Below are 20,610 nucleotides of genomic sequence, written 5' to 3'. Positions count from 1 at the left end.
CATGTAGACTACCTCGATTTCAGTGAGCAAGAATGAGAGATATCAAAAAAGGTCGACGTGAACTGGCTTACTGGGCTTTGTTGGTGATCTTGTTTTGTTAGGTCACTGTGGTGTCTTCTACTGTCCCTCACACATAATTCAAAAGTAAAAGTAATAGAGACTTGCTGTCCATTGTTTACAAATTCCAGAATAGATTTGAATTGAGGTTAAACCTGCATTTTTAAAAACAGTTCAAACACACATCTTTATGGACAGCTACCCTAACAACGGTAATAAATGCAGCATAGTTTTAGTTGTTTGACATTGAGAATAGTTTCAAAGTTAGTTAGTAAAGATACACGCCTTGCATGTCGAGATAACTGCACTGATTTGGCTTCAGATTTATCCTTTTAAATGCTTGAGAAGAGTCCTATTAGAAGCAATGGAACTGCACTTTCAATTCACCTGCAGCTTTTATTGCAAAATCTATAAACCATCAACACATCCATAGTTTTTTTTCCTTCGTGTTCTACTACCTTTGTTGTCTAACAATCTCTTTATGGTCCGCTACGGTTACAATCGTAGCTTGATCGAATATAAGGCGGCCTCTGGGATACAAATTGGCTCTTGGCAGTAAACAACACCTTTTTTCAGAGCAGTTTAGCTAAACATTAATGTGCTACAGAATGAGCACCAAGTGTATTTTGATAAAGCATGTTGACAGGAAGGCCATAAAGTGGGACACATCTGTCATTTCAATAAACAATATTTGTTTTACTGATGCACACTGGATTTCTATGTGTATTAAGCTCTTTACCACACTTTTATATTCATTATACCTTGTGTCTTCCTCTTTTCCTCTCCCTGGCTGCAGCCTCAGAGGCCTCATCATCGTCAACATTATCATCGTCAATTAGCCCTGGAGGTTTCGTAGACTTCAAATTCACTAAGGAGCCTCAAGACACGATAACGGTGCGAGGTGGTGTGCTACAGCTTGATTGCCAGGCACACTCAGACATGGCGTCCAGAACCCCTACCATCACATGGCGGAAGGACGGTGTGCTACTCAGTTCCCTGGTGGATGAACGACGGCAGGAGATGGCCAATGGATCATTGCTCGTCCACAATATAGTGCACACGCGACACCACCGCCCTGATGAGGGGGAATACCAGTGCCTCTCCACACTCGAAGGACTAGGAAGTATTGTTAGCCGGACTGCGAGAGTCACTGTGGCAGGTAAGGCAAAACATTTTGGGGCACCACGGGAAGGGGGCGGGAGAGTGGGGGGCGGTACAGCTTCTTGAAAGAGAATGAGAAAAAACTGTGTTGAAGTAACCTTAATGTGTCGCCATAAGTGCAGTATGTAGATGTAATTTGTTGGATAGCTTCAGTTGCTACACTGCAGTGAGGACAACACATTATCTTCAGGAAAAGTATTTAGCTTTTGGTTTCTACGATAAGCCAGTAGAAGGAAGGGTCATGGAGCACCGTTCATACTCGCATCACAGTGCTTCATTGAAAATTTAATATATAATAATTCAAATCCCTCCATCCAACCTATCTGACCCCCAATTGCCGGCCCATTCCAAATCTCCAGTCCTATTTGCAAAAGCAGTTATAGTCTAAAAATAATGACAAATTGAAAGGAACCAAGAAAACTGACTAGATGACAAGGCACATAAATAGGACACAAGTAGCTGGAAGGAGGCTGATTAGTAGACACAACAGACAGTGCTGATGAAAACAGGAACAAAAAATTCCTAGTAAGGTCATAAGAACATGGGGCACAGCAGAAAACAAAAGCAAATATAACCAAATATATTATATATATGGTTTAATTTAGACCACGAATTGGATTTATAAATTAAAAAAAAAAATTGGGGGGTTTTCTCCGCACACTCCGGTTTCCTCCCACTTCCCCAAAACATGCTTGGTAGGCCAATTGGGCACTCCAAATTGTCCCTAGGTGTGAGTGCAAGTATGGATGGTTGTTCATTTCTGTGTGCCCTGCGATTGGCTGGCAACCGGTTCAGGGTGTCCCCCGCCTACTGCCTGATGACCGCTGGGATAGGCTCCAGGCTCCCCGTGGGGACAAAGCGGTACAGAAAATGGATGGATGGAAGGTTTATATACTATACCTATATTTGAATGCACCTGTTGATTTCAAGACCGTAGATCTCTGGGCTCAGCTGGAGCATTCCTCCTTTTGCCAGTCAAACAATGTTTATCCAATGGTTGACAAAAACTGTACTTTTATTGGTTTGTCTGCTAAAAGAAATTGTATTGAAAAATAATTAACCCCCCCCCCCCTCGGCCTGTCCTTCATTTTTCCTACACTGACATAGCCACATTATGTAATATTTCCTCCTCCCCTTACTCACTTGACTGTTCATGCTTACCAAAGTAATTCAATGAAGTGTCTACAAATCAATACAATTTCTGGAAAAAAGACGCCAGATAGACAGAAAGATATGCACTGTGTGCATTACCTATTGTAAAATACTCTTTAAAATATGTGATCTGATGTATTGTTTCACATTATATATGCATCTGAAAAGTAAAAAAAGAAACAACCCCCCTAAAAAATTAACATCGATTTTGGGGAATGTGATGGACTTGTGATTAAATACAGCTCATGGTTGAATGCAGATCACTTCTATATACTTTTTCACCGCTCTGTTTTTTTAATGATTATGCTATACTGAAATTACTTATAGTTTAATCAAAATACCACTAAGAATAAAATAAAAGTATTTTTCATGACATCAATTCATGTTTTTTCTTTAAAAGTAAATTTTACTGTATTTTAAAATTTGGTCCATTTATTTATATGTGGTTTAATTTTCCTTTAAAAATAGTTTCTTTGTTCAAGTTTGGTAAAAACAATCAGACAAAATTCTGTTGTATAAAAACAAATGGCCACTTTGCATATCAGCATTTGTAACCATGTGAACACATTCTGTGCTTAATTTCCAGGTTCATTTCATGTACAGTGATATATTGGTACCCAACTGGGCAATTTGTTTTCCTGTGTTTTTCTCTTGACATGCCTTAAAATATGACGCATGGTTTTAAAAAATAATGAGACAGGCAGTAAAAATACTTTGATAACAATGGAATAAGACAAAAAAGCTGACAGAAGGGACAAATAATACATTACAAGGCAAAATGCAAATGAGCAGAGGAAGCTTAAAAATTCAATTAGCAGCTATGGCGTCTCTGTGTATGCAAAAAAGAGCCGACTGTAATGTGGGAATTAATTAGCAACACTGAACACCAAGGTGGGTGTGTATTTTGAAGATTAAAGGAACCCTCTGTTTCAGTGTTTAGCATTATATTTTACCAAATATATTGAAGCTACTTGTCATCTGTAGGTGACGTGTGAAGAATATCAATCATTCAAATTATTTAAAAACTGCACAAAGCAAAACAATTTCAATTTCTTCAATTTCACAATGTCTCCGCTCTTGGATCCCTTCCTAATACTTGCCGGCTACTCAGTACGAAATAAGCATCTCGAGCCTGTAGGATTCCGTTGTGAACTGAGCATTCCATCCATTCCCAATTAGTGATAAAGTCTCTGTAGATTTGGACTAATTCCAATTAAAAGCAGTTTGGGGAGAGAGGCTATAGTTTGACCGGCAAAATGGAGATAATAATTGTTCCCATGGCTGATATTCAGAGCAATTTTAGCCCAGCATCCCTCTGCTGCTTGCGTCTGTTTGCTGTGATTTGCATCCATCTGATTTATTTAGTGTGTTTGTCAAACACTGTTAGAAATTGTGGAGAAGACAGCAACCTCATTCAGAGACGAATGGAGGTTTAAATTTAGGGTCTGAAAGTGAAGCCATGTTCGGGTTCAACTACTCCGTTCTTGATGCTTCCTCCCAGTCCTCTTCTGTCCTTCCTTTCATGTCCCCTTCTTTTCCCACTGGTGGTTTGACCTGTTTCCCCCTGCTCTTGCCTAATTCTCTTTCCTGCTTTGATTTGTATTCTGTGTGATCATATGTTCCTCTTTTAATGAAGTTTTCTGTAAATGCACTGCTTCACACTTTAGATCATACAAATCTGGCAACATGGTCTATGATCGTTTCAGATCAGGCACTAACCAGCTGATTTATTCATGACTTAAAAAATGTAAACATTGAAAAATAAAACTCACAATGTCTACATGTTTATACATTTACCAAGTTCATTTCACAACTTAGCTGTATTATTATTTTTATTTATTAATATAATGCATTATTCATGTGTCATTTTATAAAATAAAGGGCTTTGGAGATTTTCCACATTTGTCCAATACTGGACTTAATTCAGGACCACCCATCCCTAAATGCAGATCACGCAGCGTGGTTAGGCAATCATTTTTGTGTGCAAGTGCAATTGATTTGCATATCAGCTATCATGAAGCATGCCACACACACGCGTACAGCACCAAATTCGCTCGAGGAAGGAGAGAGGCAATGATAGCACTCGATATCTTTGACATCAGAGGGATGCGCTGGCGGGCACTCGCAGAATCAAGACTGAGTTGACATGTCGTTCAAAAGACACCATTGAGTAGGGAGCAAGTAAGAGTATGAGCAAGTAAGCTAGTGTTTCACTGGAAGATAGACGTTGATAAAGTAAAACTGTGCCACAAACCATCAACTCATAGCCACCCCCCAACCCTATCTATTTGCTGATCATTTTTTCCCCCAATCAATTCACAGCGGGGGTTATTACATTTTTTTGAAGATGAAACAACATTCTTGGGTACTGATTAATGTGAAACGTGACCAGTTTTATACACAGTTCTAAAATAATACCGTTGCTTAAATGATTTGAAATAATGTTAATAATTTTACGTCATTAATAAGCATTGCATTAATAATATTCATTTTGTGATGATACAGATTATGGTCATGATTTTACAGAATAATTAGACAACAAATATTAACATGTTACACACAAGTAGAGAAAGATAATGATAATTTAAACATGACAATAGCTATTTTGTCAATGACACTCCCCTGTGGAGTATATTGGTTTAAGCTGACAAGCTTTACCTTTTACAAAACAGCTGTTTTCATGCTGGTAGACAAAGGGTTATTTTAAAATCTGTGTCCACAGAGGAGGTATGCTCTTGTGTATATTAGTGCATAACTAAGTGGCACAACTTGATTCACATGAAAACAGACAGCAACAAAGCTTACATAAGACTCGCAAGTCACATTGTTCCCTCTCACCTCTTTTCCCGATGATGTCATAGCTGATGACCTTGCAGTTGTAAAGAAAAACAAACCTTCGTTGGGTAAAACAACAAAATAACATTGAGGTTTGTCAGCAACAAAATAGTAATAGTGTCAAAGTTGCATGAAAGTAAACATTCAGAACAATATTTGTCAGGGAAAGCCTTCCCGATTCACAAATTGAGCCCCAAAATGGAATGTTCAAGTCTGTGCAGCTGTAACAAAATTTTAGTTGGGCAATGTGTACCAAATGAGACTACAAAGGTTTGTCAGAATTTTATCCATTGTGTACCATATTTTCCGGACTATAAAGCGGACCGGACTATAAGGCGCAACTTCAATGAATGGCCCATTTTAAAACGTTGTCCTTATATAAGGCGCACCGGACTATAAGGCGCACCATTAATGCATCATGTCAGATTTTTAATCCAAATCAAATCATTCTCCATTTTATTTTTTTTATTTCAACTTCAGACGCAACAAATTACTTCATAATCATAAAATAATGTGAAATAATAATCACAAAATAATAGTCTGTTTGATTCATAGTCTTTACCGGGCCACTCATGATTGATGTCATGACACAATGCTTTGGGCCAGTTTAAATTTAGGAATTTTGTCCATATATAAGGTGCACTAGACTATAAGGCGCACTGTCGGCTTTTGAGAAAATTTTAAGTGCGCCTTATAGTCTGGAAAATACGGTACTCCGGCAACTTGAACCTTTTCAAAATAATAAGTTTTTAGAACCCAAGTTTCAATTGGCAACCAGTCCAGTGTTTAGCCCCGCCTTTCTCCATAAGTCTGCTGAGATAGGCTCCATTTCACCCATGACCCTTAAAAATGGAAGACTGGATGAATGGCTGCGCAGAAGTTCTTTAAAATACTTGCTCGTAACCGTCTGTCACCAGGGGCACTAAATTCATGGAGTAGTTCTCAGCATGAGGTTGATGTGCAACCAGCAAACTGGCAAAATGTTCACAGTTTATCACCCCGTTTCAAAATGACTTACAGGGACATGTGAACCCTGCAGCCTCAATGAAATAAAAACAACACTTAGTTAAGTCTTTTGAGAATGAGGCCGGCAGTGGGCAGCTTCTGTGTTTATGTGACCACAGGCTCTTTGCTCTTGAAGTGGATCTGACCAGACAGAAAGCGGCAGGTGTGCCAGACACCAGGCTAGAAGTGTTCATCCATAATGTTTGACTTGTCCTTTTCTCTTTGTCTGGTATGTGTTTGTCTTCCTGCTGTTTGGAAAAAAAGATCTTGCAACACGTGTTGTGTGTCCTTTTAGCTTTCTCTTTCATTCTCGTTGACCTGAAACTCTTCACCCTGTTTAAGCTGTGCATGGATAGGTTTAATTGAGTTGCTATTTGTGACAACATTATTATTATTATTATGATCAATCCATCTATGCATCAATTTTCTATACCGCTTGTCCCCATGGCAGTAGGCGGGGGATACCTTGAACTGGTTGCCATCCAATCGCGGAGCACACAGACCACAACAACCATCCACACTCACACTCACACCTAGGGGCAATTTGGAGTGCTCAATTGGCCTACCAAACATGTTTTTGGGACGTGGGAGGAAACCGGAGTGCCCAGAGGAAACCCACGCGGGCACAGGGAGAACATGCAAACTCCACACAGGGAGGGACGGAGGTGGAATCGAACCCGCACCCTCCTAACTGTGAGGCGGAGATGCTAACCAGTGCCGCCTCACCGTGACACTATTATTATTATTATTATTATTATTATTATTATTATTATTTGAAGAACTAGTCTATCAATGCTAGAAATTATTGACAAAATTCTTTGTCAGAACTGGTCATATTTAGGAAAATTATCTTGATGATTTGTCACTTTTTGATTGATAAAACTTCATGCTAGACTAACTTCATAAAGACCAATCGGCCAATATTAGGGTTTTTTTTTTTTTAATCCGAAAAAAATCATAAACTTTTTGTTGTTGTCTTGAGATGATTTTGGCAGATTTTTTTTTCTCTTTGTTGCAAAGTTAAACAAACACTAATGGACAAAGCAGCGTAAAAAACATTTAATCATTCAAATAATTTGTAAGAAAAGCAGGGCGGCTCGGTGGCGCACTGGGTAGCACGTCAGCATGTTCTCCCCGTGTCCGCGTGGGTTTTCTCCGGGCACTCTGGTTTCCTCCCACATCCCCAAAACATGCTTGGTAGGCCGATTGAAGACTCGAAATTGTCCCTAGGTGTAAGTGCGAGTGCAGATGGTTGTTCGTCTCTGTGTGCCCTGCGATTGGCTGGCAACCTACTGCCCGATGACGGCTGGGATAGTCTCCAGCACGCCCGCGACCCCCGTGGGGACAAAGCGGTTCAGAAAATGGATGGATATTTTTTAAGTGTAATTTATTGACGTTCAGCTCTATCCACTACTCATGTTAGTTTCAGCATTTGACCTAACTTGACTAATATCACAAAAAGAATACAGTCAAACCACTGCAATTAAGAAATGTTTAATGTTATGTTAAATTTCTGTTCATCGCTAACTTTTTTTCATGCTGAAATAATGGTGCAGAACTCTCAAATGCATAACTCCTTTTGTCCACATTTTATAAATTGTTCTGTCTTGTTTCGCTCCAGGTCCGCTAAGAGTAGTTGTCCCCACGGAGTCAGTCTCATCGTACCTCGGCGACACAGCGCTGCTACGTTGTGAGGTCTCGGGGGAACCAACGCCCGTCATCCGCTGGCAGAAAAACCGAGACGATCTGCCAATGACATTTGACCCTTCCTCTCGCCTGGCGGTGCTGCCATCCGGTTCACTGCAGGTCAGCCGTGTCCAGCCTCCAGACTCAGCCACCTATCGCTGTCTGGCAGACAACCCTGGCAGCACAAGGACGGGGACAGATGCTGAGCTGCGGGTTCTCCCAGGTGACGCCCCTACCGTTGATGCACTGCAAATACATTTCTTGACACTTTGACGGCTCAGATGTTCACACATTTTTTTTACAGTACTTGCTGATTAATAAGCATTTAAAAACTAAATATTGAGACATTTTGCCAATATTAAACACAGATGCTTCTATTTGTTCACATGTATGTGTATGCTATTCATATTATGTATGAGTATGCTAGGGTCAAAATGGAACTTTTATGAAAACCATTTACACAAATTTAACCAGTAAGCGTGCCAAAGAGTGTCATGGATTGGGAAGGCCACAGGAAGAGAAAAGGTCACAGCGATACAACAACCTAACTAATTGTGTGTGCCAAGGAGTCCTAACCTAACAATCCCTCTTGTTTGAGGGACCTTAAAAGTCATTCAAAAGTTGAGCATTCGGTGAAAATGTTGTATTTCCCCCTGTTGAACTGGCCTAATGGTCAGTTAATCCCACCCCGTTTATACATGGGAAAGTCCTAAATTTAAATGTGTATATGGTCCCCTGCAAGGCAAAAGTTGATTTTTTCATGGAAAAGCAAAAACAACAAACTATATTTCAATCGGTCAGTCTGTACTATACTATGTCATGAGTGTTGTTCTCTTCCATATCTTTCAAATGGGGTCAGTTAACAGCAGGGTCTTCTCCAATTGTGCATCCAGATAAAAAGGTGACTTCCCTTATGATTCTGTTCTCACTGCTGGAGAATTGAAGAAACACCAAAATGTGAAGTACAGTAAAACAATGACTGCACATACATACAGTGAATATAATATTACTATGTCTGCAAGTTGGAAGAACCAAGGAGTTTGTCAATGTCTGACATTCTATACTCTTCCGACACACACACACACACACACACACACACACACGCACACGCACACGCACACGCACACGCACACGCACGCACGCACACACACACACACACACACACACACACACACACACACACACACACACACACACACACACACACACACACACATATACATACATATGGTATATTTGTACACATCGGACATATCGACATACTGTATACACATAAAGTGGGCCGTTTTTATCATCTGGATATGTGGCAATGTTAGTTTTATTTCTGGTTCACCATTTGGGTTCCAAATTGTCTGGAGTTAAATTATGGAAATTGCACTTCTGGGCAAGGCATGTTGTTTTAGATCAGGGGTGTAAAACTCATTTGTTTTGCGGATCGCATCGTGGTCATTGTTTCCTTTGGAGGGTCATTATGACCTAAATAAATAAATGAACACATCATATTATATGCAGTATAGGCTACACCACAAACTGATTAAATCAGTTACTAGTATTATACTAGTATACTAGTAACAATATCCTAATTTTTTTAAAGTGAAGACAACTTGCAATTTTATTATTCACACATGAATTCGATGCACAATTTGTTTTCGCGGGCCACATAAAATTATGTGGCGAGCTGAATCTGGCCCCCGGGTTTTTAGTTTGACACCTATGTTTTAGATGAAACATACTGTGCTCTCATAACGAGACTGCATTAAGCGATAGTTCTTACAAGCACATTTAATTACAAAATCCTTCATTGACTTTTTCTGGGACTTTTTGTCGTATTCCATGAGTCACCCCCTTTCTATGTGTCAACAAAGAGATCAGAGACACACTGTGTTCAGTGATTATCTCTTTGATCCCTCACTCCTTATTCTGCGACCAACAAGGAAATCTGCTGCGTCGACGTTTTTTTTTTGCTTGTTGTATACTTGTGCTCAGCTTTTGTTTGCTGATGATCTTGTCCTCTTTTTGTCGTTTGGTTTGAAAATCCTTACATTCCACATGTTTTACCAATATTCATAGTGTGCATGTGCTAACGTTTTGAGGGTTAGGGTTGATGGGCCGGTGTCTATTTGCCACGATGTTATCGCCAAAAATTCCTCTCTCTTGATATTTGTACTTTAGCTTGCGGCTTGCGGGACCACCTGAGGGCAAACACTGATGTGTGTTTACGTCTGTGTGTGTGTTTGTATGTGTGTGATTTTTTTTAATGTAAACTAAGTGTATTATTTTACTAGATGGATTTGTTGTGAAATACTCTCCAGTTGTATTTGCAACATAATTACAAACCGATTCTAAGATTAAACACAATTAAATAGAAAAAATAAATAAATATATATATATATATAATAAAGCATTTAAATGCATATGTTTACAAATTTTATCAATACTCACTGAGTTTTGAATGATTCTGTTGGAGATACTTTCCTTTCCATAACATAGCAACCAAATCAATGACTATTTTAAATCAATTGCACAAATACAGAAATAGATTAAGACATGAATAAAATTACAATTATTTCATTATTTTATTTTCATCCCTCTCTGATAGAGTCAATCAAAACATTGTGGGTATTGGATGTGATTAGAATGTGTACCTTATTAAGTGATCAGTGAGTGTGTGGAAAAAATGAGAGGTCACACAAGGAAAGACCACACAAGCGAGTGTGTGTGTGTGTTTGTGCACTTGTTTAACAATGAAAAAAGTCGACTAACCAAATCTGGGGTTCATCTCGTCTTCTTTTATGATTTTGTTCATCTTGTGACATGGTTTGATTAAAGTTCTGACAAAGGCACAAAAGACAAGGTGCAGTACGGCAAACAATTGATATTCAAGAGTTGACAAAAATGAGAAAATGAAAAAACAGAATGCCCCATTTTTTCTGAATTGAGTTAAGTGAGGTGAGTGCGAGTGCGAATGGTTGTTCGTCTCTGTGTGCCCTGCGATTGGCTGGCAACCAGTTCAGGGTGCCCCCCGCCTACTGCCCGATGATGGCTGGGATAGGCTCCAGCACGACCGCGACCCCCATGGGGACAAAGCAGTTCAGAAAATGGATGGAGTTAAGTGAGTTGTTTTTATTAGTAGGTCCAGATTAGAAAGATGAATTGATCATTTCCATTCCTCCACTGACTCCAAATTGTCTTGCTCATATCGCTGCCAGAGTTAGAAAACATGTTTTGGGACTGAAACAGAACTAGAAGAGGCGCTACCGTCTCATTTTGTGGAACACAATTTTTAATTGACTTATATGTCAACATTCTCTTTAACAACCAATCTGATATAATAATGGTTTTAAAGAAGTCTCATAGATAATACAACTCTAACAGAAATGGTTTCAAAATTAAAGCCTACAACATGCAGCCTTGATACTCTGGTTTCCAACTTTTTTAAAACTGTTTTTAGCTCCATAGCTCCAGATGTACTACAGATAATAAATAGTTCTCTTCAAGCAGGCCAGTTTCCCCAGGCTTTGAAAACTGCAGTAATAAAACCTCTTTAAAAAAAAAGAAATCTGGATGCCACAACATTTAGTAACTATAGGCCAATATCAAATCTACCATTCCTGGAAAAAATCATTGAAAAGGTTGTTTTCCAGCAAATCCATGCTTTTATGATGCAAAACAATCATTTTGATACATTTCATTCTGGATTTAGGCCACACCACAGCACTGAGACTGTACTTTTAAAAGTTTTAAATGACATTCATGTAAATAATGCAGGCAAATCCTCTGCAGCTGATCCAGAATGCTGCTGCCAGAGTCCTTACAAACACCAGTCATTAGATCGCTACACTGGCTTCCTGTGAGTCAAAGGATAGATTTTAAAATCCTACTGCTGGTCTACAAAACGCTGAATGGTCTCGGACCAAAATACATGCTTGATCTACTTGTTCCTTATGAAGCATCCAGACCTCTCAGGTCATCTGGAACTGGCTTGTTGTGTGTCCCAAGAACAAGAACCAAGCAAGGAGAAGCAGCATTCAGTTATTATGCTCCTCACCTGTGGAACAAACTTTCCATAGATCTGAGGTCTGCTCAAACTGTTAGCTCCTTTAAAGCAGGGCTAAAAACGTGACTGTTTTCCGTAGCGTATTCTTAAATTTAAATCCTCTCTTTTTAAATTTTATTATATGCTATTTTTTTTTTGGGGCGGCTCGGTGGTCCACTGGGTAGCACGTCCGCCTCGCAGATAGGAGGGTGCGGGTTCGATTCCACCTCCGTCCCTCCCTGTGTGGAGTTTGCATGTTCTTCCCGTGTCCGCATGAGTTTTCTCCGGCCACTCCGGTTTCCTCCCACATCCCAAAAACATGCTTGATAGGCCGATTAAGCACTCCAAATTGTCCCTAGGTGTGAGTGTGAATGGTTGTTCGTCTCTGTATGCCTTGCGATTGTGCCTTTGGCTGGCAACCAGCTCAGGGTGTCCCCCGCCTACTGCCCGATGACGGCTGGGATAGGCTCAAGCACGACCGCAACCCCCGTGGGGAATTAGTGGTTCAGAAAATGGATGGATGGATTTTTTTTTTTTTTATGCTCTATGTTCTTTGTTTTTTTTTAATCCTTTTTAAGTAAAGCACATTGAGTTGCCTTGTGTGTGAAATGCGCTATATAAATAAATCTGCCTTGCCTTGCCTCATAAGGGTCTTCATAAGCTTTTCATTTTCATTGCTAGCTCTTCGAGAGTTTAGCGTGAGTCCACAGACTTTTCATTCTTCTTTGTTGTAGAAATTAAAGATACATCAACCATATCAACCACAATGCAACTCAACTTTACATTACCCCTTATATCTGAAATACTGTGCAGTAGGATTGAATCTATCAAAAATGATGGTTTTGAGGTAAGACTGTGTGTTTAACAATGGATAGTCAATCAGTTGAGAATAAAACAATTGTAATCGTTAATATTTTTATGACATTGTTTATGTTGTGGTTGCGCGAGAGCCTATCCCAATTGACATTGGGCAAGAGGAGGCGTCAACTGTAATACGTTATTCAAGCCTTCAATGCAGAACAATGAAGCAAAAGAGTGAACCATCATCCTGTGAAAGGTTTAATGAAAGAATAGGAAAAAAAACATGTCTTCATGTAAATTATTTTTTATTCCCCCCAAAATGTTTGAGGACATATACTGCTTAGTTATTGTTTGGCTTTCACTTCATCCTGAGAAGCTAGTGGACACAATACCTAACATGGTAACATAATTCAGCAAGATAATAAATTGAGAAGGGCAAGTGAGCCGCATGGGAGGGATGCATGCCAGGTTGGTAGAATAAATGCTTGAGGAGAAAGAGGAGTGCATGGGTGAGTGTGAAGTCAAAACAATGCACAAACCCAGAAAACTGGGTGAGGAGAGTGTCAGTGGAAATTCCAGCGTACATCTCTCAAGTGTGGATAGCAGATGTGTAAAAAGGGAAAGGACTGAGAAGCTGTCAAAATTCTACATGAAAAATACAGGAGACTTTGGATGCCCCTGATATGAGAATTTTCGGTAGATAATGAAAAACCACTGAAAGATGGAAAGTCTAATACAATGATGTATGTATGTATGTAAGTATCTCTCTCTGTCTATCCGTCCGTCAGTCTGTTTGTCTGTCCATCTCTCTCTCTCTCTCTCTCTCTCTCTCTCTCTCTCTCTCTCTCTCTCTCTCTCTCTCTCTCTCTGTCTGTCTGTCGGTCTGTCGGTCTGTCGGTCGGTCTGTCGGTCTGTCGGTCTGACGGGGAGTAAAACAAACTATGACTCAGATATTTCATGAAACGCTTAAGGAAAACTTTGTATATGCGGCAAGATGTCTGAAATCCTTCAATTTAAGACATCGGAGGTTCCCTCAGGCAAGAAAAGTTCGACATAAAGCACTGACTGATGAGAAAAGTTGTATATTTTATGCTTTCATACAAACTCTTAAAATGGGACACCTTATTCTTTTGACAATTAAAGTGCGAACAAATACACTGTATCAAAATAGTTGTTTTAGTCTTGATATTAATGTTGACATCTTTCTCCATCTCTTTCACGCAGAGCCCGGTATAAACCGAAACCTCCAGTTTCTCCAGCGTCCTTTGAGAGTAACAGCTCTGCTGGGTTCTGACGCCGTTCTGGAATGTTCTGCTACTGGATATCCCACTCCGAGCATTCAGTGGCGGAGAGGTGAAGAAGTGATTCAAACATGGTATGTTTGTGCTCTTATTCCACTTGAACCCAACAGGTAGTAGAAGTTTCCAAAATGACACACATAGGGTTTCTTATACTCTCATCCCTTTTGTAATCGTCTGTAATGATTGCAGTTATTATTCAAGAATGATATTTTTGTTCACATGTATGTTGGCTCATGCTGATTTTAAAATATGTATTAATGTGTGCATATAGCTACAGATATGTTTTGCTCATCGAGCTTGTTTATGGTAAGTTTTGCTCTGACCAAAACATTGATTCTGAACCGCTCTAATTGAAGCAGCGCTAAAGATAATCAACACACAAAAATGTGAGGAGTCTTGAGAATTTTTGCAGAGAATGAACTACCTCCAAGGGAGGCTGAGCACCAGTGGAGATTTTATCACTGTACTAACAGTATAAATAATGTTTCCTCATGTCAACCAGTATCCTTCTCTATGAGCCTAAAAATGTAGACGGACAAAAGAGATACCACTTTGGGGAAATAGTGCACTTGCAACTTGGGATCATAAACTAATGCAAACTCTTTTCTTCCTGTAGGAATAAGAAGTATTCTCTGTTGGCTGGCAGCAATCTGATCATCAAGACTGTCACCGATGACGACTCCGGCAGTTTTACCTGCACTGCTGCCAACAAGAACCACAACATCACTGCAAGTGCAGAACTGAGTGTACTGGGTGAGAAACTATTTTTTATCTGACTATATTTTCGTTTTATTTTTTATGTTAACATTATGAAAAGCTGGGAAAATAGGATATGAAAAATAGAGAAAGGATATGGCGCAAGAACACTGAACAAGGCATCCAGTAATTTGTTCCAAAACGTATTGCATTAGTGAATTTGCGTAAAGTTTTCATTCACATACTCAGTAAAATATCATTTCAGCGAGTGAATTAGGGTTAGGGGGATCAAGGTCTGTTCCCAAGGAGTCCTATAATGGTAGTCCAACTAAACTTACTTCAATGACAATCTTAAAAAAACTCAAGAAATAGTCTTCGTAATATCCGTCCAGTGAAAGGTTGTGCCACATTTGAAAGCCCCCAAGGGAAGAAACAAAACAAATCCCAACTCGAAACTGTTAACACTCTCAGATCCCTAACATATAACACGAAAGAAAAATATAGCAGAAAGTCATCCTTATCCCTCCACCGGGTGAAATTCCTCTTACACTGAAGAGTATCCTGGGGGAAAAGAATAACATCCCAAAATCAAATGGTGTCATAAAATATGTAATGTAAACCTTGTGCTTGCTTCAGGAGGCTATCGTAAATAAAATAAGTTTGCATTTATTGTCTGAGTGCCTCTTGGCTGCTTGTGGCCTTAGATGCATTCAGCATTCAGGTGTGTACACACACACACAAACACACGCACACACACATACACACAACCACACACACACACACACACCTTCGTAATGCTATCACCTCACAAAATAATGTCCACATACACTCATAACTGTGGCTAGATTCAGTGCTTTAAGTTAGCTAATACGCAGCGGTGTGGAGTACCGGCACTTCTCAGAAACCTCTAGCTACCTGGACTTCACAAGGCCACAGTACTCTCTTGTGTGTGTGCCTTGGGAGGAAGGAGTGAAGAATTTAACATTTTTTGGATATCCAATTTGACAATTCTGAAAGTCCTGTGCGCCGCACCGATTAATTTCTGAACGCAACCAGAACAAGGGCTGTGTAGATTGAAACAAGTATCTAAACTACCACTATTACTTTGTTGACGCCCTGACCACGGTTGCTGTAATGCTGAAAGCGATGCAACCTTGTGATTTACTAGTCGTACTAAAACATTTTGGTAGAGTGCTGTGTACAACCAGTATGGATTAACAATTTCACCAATTGATCCATATATAAGGTGCCCCAGATTATAAGGCTCACTGTGGTTTTTTGAGTAAATTAAAGACTTTTAAGTGCCCCTTATAGTGCAGATAGTACGGTAACCAATTAACTGATGATATGGAGTTAATTGTAGAATTTTATAGACAACAGATTTTTGACAAATGGGAAAAATGAATTAATATTTTCAACACCTTGTCGGGATTTATTGGGTCTGCTTGCCTCAGGCACATGATCCCGAGGCAAATTTGCATTCATGCAATTATTGTTGTTCATAACAGTGATTCAAGGGCTACAATGCTTTCAGGTCGTGTGTACCATTCGACACCCTTAAGTCCCTACTAGTTGAGAGTGTAAATTGTTGATTGTCTTTATATGCTTTGTCAGTCAATTCAAAATGTTGTCTCGGTGTCCCACCAATGCTAATAGCATGCACTTACTCTGCTGTATGCTACTACTGTGTTGTGTTCATTATGGGTATGGAGATTTAAATATATGCCTACAGATATTTTATCACGTTTTTTTTAACTATCCATATTAATTCTGAAAGGAAAAGTATGTGTACTGTCATGGAATGAGTGGGGCAGGGCAACCAAATGCATCTTAGACCAGGGTTTACTGAAGGGAAGGGGGAAAGATGAACAAAGACACAGGCGGAAAGAGGCTCACGGACAGTGAGTGGGAAACAGAATTCCAATCAGACCAAGAATAGACTAGGAAGAGAGTCTGACCGTGAGCCTCTACACGAAACCAGGGGGAAATAGAGGCAGGCCCAACAGACGCGGACACAAACGGGAAGCAACAGTAGACACCAACAGGGAGAAACACACGGGCAGGGTTTAAATACATGAGGTAACAAGAGGGAGCATTACAGAGATAAAATGGGTGTTGCTGAGGAAAGTTGCCGGCTGAGCAAGCGTCCTGTGACGCGAATGTGACGTACACCAGCCTCCATTCAATGTTGCCACTGAGTAGCCTCCATTCAATGTTGTTATGAGGACAGTTTATTACGTAATTATTGTATGATTAGTCATGTGGTGAGTCAGCCTCAAATAATTTGCCTTTCAGCAAATAGATGTCTCATTTTCATCCAACCATCTATTCATCCATTTTCTGGATATCCTATTTGGGGTCATGAGGAAGATGAAAAGTATCCCAGGTGACTGTGGATTAAAGGCAGGCAGCACTGTTGATTGGTCACCAGTCAGTAAGTGCCTCTTCAGGCAAAATAAACAACTAATAATTATTAATTGCTGCTATGTATGTTTCCACCCAAAAGGACAATGGACAACAATGGTTTATTTCCCTACATTTGTTTAAATCACCACATAGCGCAGTCAAATGAAGACTTTGGAACGGGATTAAAAAGATATATTGAATTAATGTAACAAGCAAAATACAAAACAGCATGTTCCTAAATCTCTGCTGGAAGTGTGTACTGGAGAAGTCACAGCTTTGCCCGGGCTTTTGTCCGCCTTGGCCAACTCTGTTCAGGCAGGTGTGTCAACAAGCAGAGACAAATTAAAATGCATTTCTCATTGTAAGAATTAAAAAGTAAAATCTTCATCATTATTGAAGCATTAGTACAAACAAATGCCTCCTCTCAAACAGCCACCTGCTGCTGTGAAATGCCCAGGGCTGCCATTTAAGAAAATGTGTCTCTGTAATGTTCATATAAAATGTATATTGTGGAAGAAGACTAGTACTTCCACAAAAAATTTGAATTTACATCACAACTTCAATCAAATACCGTGTGAGCACAAAAATCCTAAAATCCTAAATCCTTCCTCAACGAATTGAAGCGTGTATTCGACAATATCACCAAACTTTGCCTGCATGAGATTTAACTTTAAATTGAATGCAATTGCAATCAAAACGACATCATTTGTTTCCACGAACAGAGATGAAATCAAATAGAAGCAGCTGCTGTTTGTTCTACTCTGGAGAAAATCTTCAAATTAACCTTCGGGTGTTTGCAGTTTCCCCCCAGCTGGGCCTCTTCACTCTTCTGTCCTTTCATGTCTTTGTCTCAGCATCCTCTTCGAGTGTGTCTGTGTTCCATCACATTTATATTCTGTTTACACGCGCCTGTCATCAATCGCTCCTTGCAAACACAATCATGTTATTTTCAATAACAAACAACAGCATCAATCTTTTGAGAGTAATTTTCTGGGTCATTCATGCCAACATTAGTGTCATGCAATAAAAAGGTTAAGAATTTTAAGGATCCAAAACCTTGCATTCTGCCACGCCTTTAAAACATACTGTTTTATAGACATTAAATGTGTACAACATGGTCAAAAAGGTTAATGTGAAGGTCATTCTTTTGAATCTTTAAAGTTCATTTCCAGGCAAAGATTCAGAATTCAAAATGACTTGGAATAGAAACATCTTCTCACAGTATGAAAATTCAACATGTCTAAAAAGATGTCCAGATGTCAGTAACTAAAGATGAGCATACATTATGTTAATAATTTCATGCTCAATTCTAAGTGACTGATTTACGACTATGGACTAATTTCAAGTGTGGTCAAGAGCTGTGTTGTGTATAGGATGATACAGGCGACAATTTACAACTCATTGGCTTGTCAAATATTTGGTCAGTGCCAACAGTGATCTTGTACAGTGGAAGCTGAGTCAAGACTGGGTTCGTCCATCTCCGAGCTGTTCCCCTTCACTTAAAAAATTGCTTACCAGACAGATGAATGCATACTATAAAGTTGTTTCTATATGAGCTTGGTCTTTTCCTTTGATGTTTTTTTGGGGAAAAGGGGCACTCAATGAATAGCTTTGTTGAAATTCCTCGTCCGTAGAAAACAAAAATGCCTCCTTGATTTCAGTTTGAAAGTGTGTTTCTAACATCAACAGGGTTCATGTGCAACAACTCAAATATACTGCATGAGCACTCAATTCATTTGGCTCTCCCAGACGTTCCGTTTTGTGTGAGCAAGTTACTCGTTAGCTTTGACCTTCAGTTGCAGGAGATTAATCTCATGCAGTGTCAGTTGGACTTAAGAACTGTAAATTGTAAATTGCATGTCGAGTGCAATGCATGCTGCAACTTTACAAGCAGTGCTCTGTGGTTCTCTGGTTTCTCTTGTCTCACATTATAACATACTGTAAGTTCACTGAAATCTCTGTTGGAAGTGCACCATAAGCGGTGCAAATAGCCTGCTAGTTTTGACCAGGCTAAAACCATCGTGACACATTATACATATCTGCACTGGGGGATGTTAGACCTTGTATTGTTAAGTTTTCGCAGATGCATGCAAGAGTCGCCCACGATGGGGCGAAAGGCCAGTTTGCTCCATTGTAAGAAGATTCATTCAGCTCATTCTCACTCACTTTAAATGGTGTGCACTCACATCTCACATGGAGAAATGTCTATGCGGAAAAGGATGTAGCATTCTGTGTATGACCTGAGCATTGTCACTGCATTTGGCCAGAGTGGCAACAGTCAATGTAAGCGACAATGCTAGTGCATGATATACATCTATCGTCCATCCCCGATCAAATTAATCAAAAACGCGATGTACTGTGCCGTGCTCAGAGGTGGTCCCAAGATAGACCGACTTTCTGCCACCAAATTGTCAGGTGCCCCAGGTGCATGTCAAAGGACAAAAACTCGTTGTGCCCATACAACCAGCATGGTGCAAGGCTGTCTGCCAAATTGGCAAACAGGAAAAGTGAGCTTGCACGAAAATCAGAATATTGCGCCATTCCTGCAATAGAGCCCTTTGTGATTTCCCATTCCCATGATTTGACCAAAGTCCGTTTTCTGTACCGCTCCTTTTAAACATCATGGAAAACTACACTCTGAATGGACATACAATATAGATTCATTTCACACCACCTGGACAAAAGGCAGCTATGTAACCCACTACTAAATATTTCATACCACAAACATTTAATGTTTGCATTGTTTGCACTGTCTATATTTATCATATAGGCACTGTAGGGAATATTTTGTCCCGGTCGTCTCGCACAAAGCACAGTCTGTGTGCATGGGTCAAATTTTCTTTCTTTTGGTATTTTTGTATTTTCCTAGACATTACACAGGTAGAATTGGACATAAACGGGGCATTGTGTTCAACAAAACTGTCTCGCTTTCGCTTTTGAGTGCCATTGTGGGATTGAATGGAGCCCGTGTCCAATTTCTACGAGTCCCCCCCAATTTCCAGTAAAATCAGGGCGGTTGTAGTGCAGACAGTGCTGATGTTACAGAAGCAGAAATAGAATCGCTGGGGTCTGTGGATGACATTGGTGCACGCAAAGTGCATTCATCTAGTTGAGCTACAAGATCTCCCTTTGCAGATTAATTCACCAAATTTTAAATCAACCAAAATCATGTTGTACCACCTACGCCACAGACTTGTTCTGAGTTGGTCTTAGGTCTAGTTTACTGTCTATGAATTTAGAGCCCTATTTCTTCTATTGATATTAAAATGCACTATACATTTAGTTCAAATCCTATGAGATGAGAAAGATTTCAGTTTTCCATTGGTGAAATTATTGAAGACTTATTATTTTTTCATAGCACAAGATTTTTCAATGTCATCCAAGAAAGCTGTCCTGTGGCATGTATCATATAAAATTGTTTTTCTCTCAAGTGGCGGCCGTTAAAGACTGATGGTTCGCCATAGCTTAGTGATA

General features: G+C 39.7%; 1 protein-coding gene across 1 annotated transcript in view; it reads left to right on the top strand.

Annotated features, from left to right (window-relative positions):
* Window positions 1-20,610, top strand: part of dcc (DCC netrin 1 receptor) — a 212,975-nt gene that overhangs the window by 56,615 nt on the left and 135,750 nt on the right. Inside the window, exons 2-5 of the mRNA XM_085926817.1 lie at window positions 854-1,216; window positions 7,832-8,119; window positions 13,958-14,108; window positions 14,651-14,787. Of these exons, the coding sequence (XP_085782943.1) occupies window positions 854-1,216; window positions 7,832-8,119; window positions 13,958-14,108; window positions 14,651-14,787 (939 nt within the window). The remainder of the gene's footprint in view (window positions 1-853; window positions 1,217-7,831; window positions 8,120-13,957; window positions 14,109-14,650; window positions 14,788-20,610) is intronic.

Source organism: Syngnathus leptorhynchus, chromosome 12 (genome assembly GCF_054491065.1).
Source record: "Syngnathus leptorhynchus isolate UIUO chromosome 12, UIUO_Slep, whole genome shotgun sequence".
Lineage (NCBI taxonomy): Eukaryota > Metazoa > Chordata > Actinopteri > Syngnathiformes > Syngnathidae > Syngnathus > Syngnathus leptorhynchus.
The sequence above is the reverse complement of the archived record's forward strand: the minus strand, read 5'-3'. Positions and strand labels throughout refer to the sequence as shown.